The 10,718-nt window shown below is 40.6% G+C and overlaps 1 protein-coding gene across 1 annotated transcript; it reads left to right on the top strand.

Moving 5' to 3' along the window:
- Window positions 1-249: 249 nt before the first annotated feature.
- Window positions 250-3,295, top strand: LOC113553324 (leucine-rich repeat-containing protein 24-like). The gene has a single exon (XM_026956603.1). The coding sequence runs from the start codon at window positions 683-685 to the stop codon at window positions 2,861-2,863; it is 2,181 nt and encodes a 726-aa protein (XP_026812404.1). The 5' UTR covers window positions 250-682; the 3' UTR covers window positions 2,864-3,295.
- Window positions 3,296-10,718: the final 7,423 nt, after the last annotated feature.

Genomic DNA, 10,718 nt, shown 5'->3' on the forward strand with positions numbered 1-10,718 from the left:
CGTGCGTGTGTGTGTGTGTGTGCGTGCGACTCGGAAGACTACACACGCGCACACGCACACAAGAACGGCGCGGAGGAGAGATGGCGTGTCGTGCTGTTGTGCGTGTGTGTGCGCGTGTATAATATACGACGACGTCACGGACCGACGGGAATGCGGTCGTCAGGTAGGGCACACAACCGGTGAGTTCCTGTTGCGGTCGTCGTTCGAGAGTGGGGGAAACGTTCGACGGCGACTCGAGCGCCGGCCAGCGCCGCGCCGCCCGTTCAGTCAGTTGTTGGTACCGGTTCGTTTAGTCGTCGTCACCGTGTGTGTTGCGCGCTCATAAACGGTCACGAGTGTCGATACGTACGTATATAGCGTTCCGTGTACGCGAAAGTGCCGATCGTCGTGATGTCTTGTTCGCGTCGTACAAGTGCGTGATCCATACGGTCTTACCAAATTTCGATCTGCCGACAGCGGTGCGCGAGTGTGATTTTAATAGAATTTCACTCGGGATTCGACGTCTAGGATTTTCCGAGCACCACGAAATCGACATGTCGTCGTCGTCGCAGTGATAATACACAGGCACTCGGAGTCCGTGTAGTCCAGTGTCATCGTGACGCGTGTGCGTGTGCGTCGTCGGCGAAATAAATATTGCAAATCGTGTTTAAGTTACATTTTTCTATTGATCGCGATCGCGAAAATGTGGTGGTTTAACAGCAATCGCGGTTCGCGGTTCTTGGCCGCGGCGGCGTTGCTGGCGCTCGTCGTGCCGTCCTCGGTCCGATCGTTCGAGGGCTGTCCGGCCGTGTGCTCTTGCAAGTGGAAAGGTGGCCGACGGACGGTCGAGTGCGCGGATCGGGCGCTGATAACCGTGCCGATGGGTGTAGACCCGGAAACCCAAGTGCTGGACCTGTCCGGCAACAACCTGCAGATATTGCCCAACGAGACGTTCTACAAGGCGGGTTTGGCCAACCTGCAAAAGGCGTATCTGCGCAACTGCCGCATCGGGCAGATCGACGAGTCGGCGTTCCGCGGTCTGACCAACTTGATCGAGCTGGACCTGTCCAACAACATGCTCACGTCCGTGCCGTCGCACGTGTTCAGGGACGTGCCGTACCTCCGCGATCTGTCCGTGGCCGGTAACCCCATACAGAAGATCGAGGCGCGCGCCTTCTCCGACTGTCCGGCCGTCGTCAAGGTGGACGCGTCCCACTGCGGGCTCCAGTCCGTGGCGGGCCACGCGTTCAACGGCGTAGTCAGGCTGGAGACGCTCCGCATCAACGACAACCGGCTGACCGAACTGTCGGCGACCGTGCTCGAGTCGCTCACCAAACTCCGGTCCGTCGAGCTGCACGACAACCCGTGGGTGTGCGACTGTCACCTGCGACCCATGAAACTGTGGCTGTCCAGTAACAACGTGCCGTACAGCCAACCGCCGCTGTGCTCGGGTGGCCCCGACCGGCTGTCCGGCAAACCGCTCACCGAACTGGACGTCGAGGACTTCGACTGCCGACCGGACGTGCGCGCCGAGTCCCGATACGTGGAGGTGACCGAGGGCAACAACGCGACGGTCCGGTGCCGTGTCGAACCCGGTTCGATGGCGCACATCGCGTGGTACCTGAACGGCCGCAGGTTGCAGGGTGCCGGTACGCCGGCCATCGGATATCCGGGCGCCGCGTCCGCCAACCCGCGTATGTTCTTCATTGACGGCGTGGACGAGGAGGACGGCAGCCGCCGGAGCGAGATGACGCTGACGGACGTGCGGCGCGAAGACGCGGGTCAGTATTCGTGTCTGGCCGAGAATCGGGCCGGCAACTCGGAAGCAAACTTCACGGTCTACGTGACCGACCGGCCGTCCGTCATCATGTCCACGTTCGGTTCGGCGCACGTCAACGGCGTGGCAGCCGCCATGGCCGCGCTAATCGTGTTCATACTGGTGTTGATCGCGCTGACCGTGATGCGCATCCGGCGGTCCGGATATCCGGCCGACACCAAGCCCACAGAAGCGGCGGGAAATCGCGGTAGCGGCAAACCCAACACGGGTTCGATGGCCATGAACGGGGGCGGAGCAACGATGGGACGTGGCGGTGGAGGATACGGTAATAACGGCATGTTGGCCGGAGGCGGCAAGACCAATCCGGCGCTGGACATATCGTCCGTGATCGAGCGCAACTACGACCCGGACCTGGAACCCGGTCTTGGATCCGTGTGCACGCCTACGGGATCGTATCACGTGGCCGGATTGGACCTGATACACGACCACGACGCTTCCCGGCTGGAGATGTGCGATTCGCCGATGTCTTCGACCGCCAAACCTCCTCCGTCGTATTACAGCGGAGCCAGGACCGTGTCCGGTAGCGGAAACGTGCGTCCGTACGACGATCGGACGCCGATCATCGGCACCGGAAGTGCGGGCGACGCGTACAGCGTGGGCACCGGATCCGACGAAGTTTTCTCGTACAACAGCCAACAGCAGTTGCACTACGGCGGCGGTCATTACGCCCAACAACAACAGGCCGTCGGCGGAGGCAGCGTCAACAGCGATTATCCGGCCGACTACGGTCTGCCGATCATACCGACCGGACATCATCACCTCAATCAGTCTTCGACCAACGTGTCTCAGTACAGCCAACATCCACAGCAACACCCTCAGCAGCAGCAACATCAACAGTATTATAACAGCAACAACCACCATCATCAGCAACAGCAACAGCTTCACCATCAACAGGAATACGTTCAGCAGCAGCAAGACGTGTCCCAGCAACCGTCGGTCAAGACGCTGCGAGTGTGGCAAAGGGGCGTACCGGTGTTGCCCACCACGCCGTCCCTGCAGAGGTTCGCCAACAGGACTTCGCCCACCACGCCGGGCACCGACGTCTGAGCGTAGAAATCGGTTCGAGTGGTAGTCAAAGGTCGTCGTCATTTTATTCTCTCGACACCTGTACCTAACCCGTAATCGTATTGTACCGTTTTGCTTCGTTTCGTTTTATTTATTATCGTGTATACCTACGGCGCGTTTCGTTCCTTTTCGCGTTACTTTTCTACGATTTTTTTTTATTGTTGTTGTTCATGTTGTTGTAGTCATAGTTCAGTAGTTGTATACTGTTATTTTTAATTGCGTGCTCGGCGTGTGATGCAACCGCGATGACCCGAAACGGACGATTTTTTCCATCCCGAAAACACTCCAGCGTAGTTGCAGTCAAAATCTACAACTTATATCATCTGCGCAGTAATAATGATTTTCGGTAAAACCTCTGACCGGTTAGGCTCGGTTTTTTTTTTTTGAGAAAAATATTACGTTTTCCCTACTTTTCGAAAACAGAAACGAAACGGAAAAAACCGGCCGTGAGATCTCATTCGTTACGGAGACTCGCGTCATGCCCAATGTTGTTCCTCTTGTACATTATTGTAATAGCTTATGTATATATATTATATTATTGATACATACGGCGTGATGTATATTATGATTATGTTGCGCCGTAAAAAATGTACATGTAAGTGTAAGATAGGCATAGTATTAAATTTATCCCCAAAATATGGCTGTGATGATGCGGTTTGTTTTTTGCTCGATGGTGACAAAGAAAAACCTATTTTATTTTTTATTATTTTTTTTTTAAATTACCTCTGTAAGATAAATATGTTGAAAACAATAATAAAAAAAGAATATAAGATTATTCTATGTTTAACGCAAACGACTATTACAATACATTACGGTTACGACAATGACGATACCTATACATAATGCGTATTGGCGTACTCACGGCGCACCGTTGAAATACCAAATCAAACATTATTATTGTAGTTGCAGTTTTATAAATATTTTATTGTAATGCATAAAATGATAAATCAATATATCTCTCGTGTTCGTGGTGCGCCAAGCCTCGGGTCGTCCGTCATCGTCGTACACTATTACGCATTGTCACTATACATATATATTTTAATATATTGTTGTGAAAACTACCTATATGTTTAAAATTTATAATTTTTATTTTATAATATTATCGTTGATACATGTATATAATATAAGGACTATTATTTATTTGTCATATGTAGATAAAAAATATTTAATATATTAAGCATATCGCATACGTACCTATGTTTTTTTTTCTAATTTCTATGAGCTATATTTTCATATATTTTTTTTTTTTTGTGTTTTGTCGTCAACCCTATATATAATTTATTATATATTATCATATATAAAATACAAATTACGTTAAGACATAATAATTTATTATACCCACACGTACGACGTTATTTATTTTTTTTAATATACGAATATTATTTTTTAACATACATCATTTGCTGCTTATCAATCATATTCACGACTGCTCACGCATGCACTGTACCGTTTTCCTTAGAGGCGTGTATTCGCCACATATATTATTACTATGATTCATCAATCTGCGGTGTCCTATCGACCGCTATCGCATATTTAGTTTTGCCGCGGCGGTTCTCCTTGACACGTGGCGATGGCAGAGTGACGTTATGGACCGCGTGAAAGTTCGAAGGATGAGCACTGAGCAGCTAAGGAGACGCTCGTCGTAATATTATCATCATTTGGCCGTTACTCCGATATGTAGTACAGCGGGAGAACGGTTTTTCCTCCGTTCTCTTCTCGGGTATAGTATTGTATACCATTACATCATAATAGTAAACGCATACCCGCTGCAGTGGGTAAGGTGATGGTACGTTTGGGAGTCGCGTATTCGCGTTAGGTTTTCCATATGTCTGTTTACAACACAGTAATATACCTACTACGTTTTGTACGTTGCGTACAAGGGAAAACTCGCAGACAAACGACTGCGGCGACTAAGAGCTACGGCGGCGGAGGTACCATTATAGACGGAGATGGAGCGAGAGTAATATTAATGGTAAGAAAAAAAAAAGTATCTTATGCGCCGCCGACGAAATCTTCCGAATGGTTACGGACAGGTACACAGACAATCGTACAGAAAACGGCATTAGGTCGTATAGCTCTGCCTGGTATATATGATGTCGAAGCCACCACAATGACAAAAAAAAAAAAATTTATATATTATTACACGCAGATGGGAGGGCTCACGGTTTTTTTTCTTTCTTCGGCCGTTCACGATTCTTTATTCCTCGACCCCTCTCCCCCGCGATACCTTCGTCGTCGTCTTCGTACCTGTAGCTGCACACCTGGTACCGATTATCCGAAATCTCGACGCGGTGGCTTATATACACGAGTATACGCTTCTCTTTTTTCAGTTCATCTCTCTCACTCTTTCTCACTATCTCTCTCTCTCGAACCCGATCCGTCTATCTCTCTTTAACCGTCTACTATACGGTGGTTATTTCTGGTGTGTATATATTTATTTAATACGCAGTTTCTCCTTCGCCGGTCGGATTTCTTTTGTACGCGCTCGTATACACGCATGTATATTAGGAATATATATATATATATACACACACACACGCGCGTGACGTAGACACATATATATTATATATATTTTGTATGTTATTCATATAATGCGTTAGTGCGTGTGTGCGTATAAGTACCTGCGATCCGTCGAAGACACCTGGCGGTCCTCGCTCGTTTTACAGCCAATTTCGACAGGGCTGCTTCGTATATTGAATAGCTAGAGAAACCCTTTGAGACGACGGCGGTCGTTTTTCCTAGTCAAACGAAAGCATTCTTCGACCTCGACAATATAATATAATGTTGTATTGTTTGTCTTTTGTGTAACGTTTTCGGATCGAAGACAAAATGTAAATACTCCGAACAGGGTAAACATAATCGCGAGAGCACTGCGTATAATAGTCGTTCGCTCTCGGCGGTATGTCATATTATAACGATCTTACGTCGTATATTGTGCACTGAGCACACACCGTTTTTTTTTTTTTTTTTAATTATAAACAATATAATATATTAGGTACACGCGTGTGTGTCGGTGCACTTTTAAATACTTTTATACGGTTAAACATAAAATATTTTTCGTAGGACGACGACCGTACGTCGGCTGGAAAACCGTCGAACTTGCGCGAAATGTGTACGGATTGATGAAAAATAATATCGCGTTAAGCAATCCGACGTTTTTACATGACTACGACGACGACGTAGAAATGCAAACGCGCATGACGCAAGTGGGTATTATTATATTATAATAATATATTGCATATAATATACGCGTGCAATAGGGAATTTGAAATATCGTTTTCCTCTTGTAGTGCACGCCGTGTGTTTGAATAGGTGTTTTCGGCACGAAATCCGAGCAACGTATAAAATATAATATGGTCATACGTTACACACACACACATACACACATTTAATATTATTAACGCGTATTTTTTTAGTTTGCTACGTATATTATGTTAGATATTGTGACTTGTATTGCGTTTTAGGAGAATCGCTTTTTTTATTTCCCGTCTACGTGATATTGGTCCCGGCCGGAACGCCGTCGCAAGTGGCCAATTAATATAACACTACGTGTGCGCGCGTTTTGAGAATATATTGAAAAAATAAATCCCCAGCCGGTCGCGTATAATATGTAGATACAGAGTATTATATAATATATTAATGTTATACGCTTACTCGTACTCAGACGCGTTATAATAATAATAATAATAATAATAATAATGTTTTATACGTCCTGTAATAATAATTATTTAAAACCGCCAAATCGAAAAAAATAAATATATTATTATACGCCGGGCAGATTTATGCCGCGGACGGCAATTTACACGCGATTTATATATCGTCGTATCATTATACATTTATACTTGCGATTTGCATAGTGCACTATCGCTATTCGCTACACACGCGTTTTGTATTATTATTATATTATTATAGCGACGGCGTTTGCGTTTTGTTCCCACATCTACGATATGAGAAACCACATAGCACTGTCCCGTAATATGATAATATTATATTAACGCGGCAAAACGTAAAAAACTCATGATATAACGAATATTATAACGAACCGCCGTGGATGTGTCCGACCAGCGCCCGCTTGTGTGTGTGTGTGTGTGTATGTGTTAAATTATATTTTGTCAGTGCACACACCGCATTACAGTGTATATACTTTTTGAGTATTATTATTGTTGCAGTCGGTACCTATAGCTGTATGATAATATGTGAATCCAACAGATGTACGCCGAGCGCGACCGACTCGAAATCTCCGGGTTGATCTTTGTAACGAGCGATGTCTTTCGTCAAAATTAAATTGCTCTCCGGTAAAAAAAAGGACCAGAAAAAAAAATATGAAATATTGTGACTATATATAACGGTAACATTGCTCGACGTTTGGGTCTTTTTTTTCGTCGTCAGTTTTCTAAAATATGACGCATATAATGTATTATATATCTGCGTGATTATAAAAAATTCTGTCACACAACGAAAATCGTCGCAATTTTTCAATTGGCGTTGATACATTTTTGAAGCGCTTAATACCGATCACGGACGTATTGTGTTGTATAATAGCTCTCGTATATACATATCACATTAGGACATTCAAGCGCGCTTGGACTGATTTTTTCAGAAGCGTTTAATGTGTTGAGGACGTTGAGGTGATTACCTTTTTATCCGCACAAGAAAATCAATGTACTCGAACGAGTTATAGTTTGTATGATATAAATAATAATATGTGTTATGATGAGACGACATTTTATTTCGGCAATATTGAATATTATTTATGAGTTTGATTAGGTAGATAAGTAAAAATATTTACAAACAATTAGGGGCGATTGTGTCATATTTTATTAGGTGAAATAATATACTCTTAAAATAAACAAAGTATGTATTATATTTAATTGAAAATTTCAAAACAATTATAATAAGATTTTTGGTACATGATTTTTAATAACAAATAATAACAGTGTATTTTTAATCATTCCGGAGGAATTCACAGTCAGACCCGAGTGTGTTACAACAAAAAAATGCATTATTTATAAAAGATATTCTAAACACAACAGTATTTCAAAATCATTCGTTCAAATGCATTGTAACGATCGCCTTTACAGAATTATGCTAAATTGCCCAAATTAAATATTTACAAACTCGAACAATCAAAAAAACGTCAATTATTGGGATCCCAAGATTTTTCGCATACAAAGTGTTACCTAGACATATCTACCGGTATAGTAAATTTATTCTATGAATAAATAATATTTTATAGAAAATAATAGTAGGTTATTACCACTGAATATATTTTTGTATTTGTTAACAGTATCACCGCGTATCATAATATTTTATGAAATACATGGTTAAAATATTTTCATCTCAAGCATAAATATAAATAAATATCGTATAGGTACTGGGCCATATTTTTATTGAACAAAACTCTTTATTTAAAAATCTATTAATATTTTTGGAATTATTTGTTTTACATAATTTCCTGTCGAAATAAATCAACATTTTTTTTAAAAAAAATAAAAATTTTTAATATTTTTTTATCGTTTTAATTGTTTAAGTTTATAACTTATTTTAATGAAAACTTACATATTGAATTACAAATCATAAATTGAATTATTATTTGGAGTATTGCGATGTATTATAAATTGAAATTCATATATGAGTAGTGATAACTTATAAGTATTTAAAGCTTAGGTGAACGAATCGGAGCGGTACGGCGATGCTCTACAAAATGTTGGTTTACTACCTCCGCTTACTTAAACTTTAAATACTTATCACTTATTAACTAATCGTTAAATTTTCGATTTATAATATATTAAAATATTGCAAAAGATAATCTGAAAAGTGATATTAAATTAGCAATATATTATTATGTTGTCATTTAAAATAGTTGAAAACGTGAAATTAAAAATAATAATCATTAGAATTGATTTTAAAAAATATTTTTAAAATCGATAGTAGAGTGAAGTAATGAGTTTTGTTCGATAAATGAATCACTCAGTATATCTTTTTTCTACTTAAGCCGTAAAAATACCTAATAATGATTATGTTTTTAGAAAATTTGTTGCAGTCGCGTTATGGTGGGTTCAAACGAAATAATATATTTCACTGTGTAATAATAAATAATAATGAGATGTGTTTGTGGATGAAGTCGTCGAGCACGTTTTGTCGCAACTAGCTTAATACCGGCGGGAACGCGTGAATTTTCAAATTTAATTTTTGTAATCAAAATCCAAACGTCCGCTGCATACAATATAATTATGACCTGCATACTCGTACACATATACTCGTATTATATTATTATTGTCGCGTGTCTACATACGTATGTAATATTATTATGTACATTGTGATTAGCATTAAAAAAGATCAGAACTCTGCAGGAGAGATTTGTTGTTCCCCATATTATAGAGATAAAGATTAATAAAAAATATATTTATATTACGTGTCCGTAATATTACACAGTCATATTAAAGTTAGAATATCATACATTTTGGTACCTACTATTATTATTATCGTCGTCGTCGTCGTCGTCGTCGCCGTCGCCGCAGTCAGATTTGGATTAAAGCTTATATGAATTATATCGTATGTGTGTTGTGAGGGGGGGGAGGAGGAGGTGGTAATGCGGGACGTGAGGATTTAAACGAAACGAATTACGCACGTCGAGTCTGTTATCGACCGAGACGATCTAACCACGCGAGACAGCGAGTTTTATACATTTAAGTGTTTAATATAATATACCTATACGCATATACTTATTATTGTTATTATTATTTTTATCATATATTTGACGACCGGATAAGCTACACAATAGTCGGCATAAGACTATTGTATACTTTTACCAAATATTTTTTATATTTATTACGCGCGTACAGCGATACGTCTCGCCAGCTGCTATAGCCGCGGGAGCTTGTTCACGTTTCCGACTTATTTGGTCGAGACGTATACGCGCGCATGATTAGGTATTATTATTACTATGTATATTCGGGACTTTCCTCGTCAGATCGAATTCCGATCGCTGTTAGCAAAACATTGTTTCGCTCACGCACAAATAACTCGTGAAATTTGAACGAACCGTATTAGGTTTTATGTATACATATTGATAATAGTAGTGTGATAAAAGAAAAATAACATTTCGATAACAAATTTGTGTATATGATGTATTATGTATAAATTAACAACAATGCAATAAGCTTACGTCAACGTTTATTTAATATTATATAATACATAAAATGTCATTTATATGTCAACAGATATTGATAAATTAATTGTTATTTAATCATAGTTATACACAATATTTTGTATTTTTTACATTATTAATTACGCATATCATTATAAAATAACTGTTATCAACAATAAAACATAATTTACAAATTACAATAACACGTTGAGGAGTGTTTTAAAATGTAAAAGATGGAAATAGAATATAACAAGATAATGTCTTACATTCTTAAAATAATTGGATACATATAACATATAGGTACGTTAAGTAAACGAAATGGTTACATTTTGTACAAAATATTAGGAAAATAATGATTGAACCGTTCTGAAATTTTATTTTTAGTATGACGTATACATTGAGATGAGCTTTTAAAGATGTTGTGAGAATTAAAGTTTTTACATATTTGACGTGTAGCGTAGTTAGCTTTCAGAATGATTTAATAATATGTATAATATATAAGTGATGAAATGCGGGAAATATGACATGAAAGTGGGTTATGGTTTTGTTCGTTGACGTAAATTCAAACATATCAATATAATACGGTATAATATATTGGATTATACGTGAAAATTGTGGATCAAAAGATTTTTTTAAACTATATGGTCAATTCGAAACATGTTAGAAGTGTACATTATAACCTAACGT

Source organism: Rhopalosiphum maidis, chromosome 2 (assembly GCF_003676215.2).
Source record: "Rhopalosiphum maidis isolate BTI-1 chromosome 2, ASM367621v3, whole genome shotgun sequence".
Lineage (NCBI taxonomy): Eukaryota > Metazoa > Arthropoda > Insecta > Hemiptera > Aphididae > Rhopalosiphum > Rhopalosiphum maidis.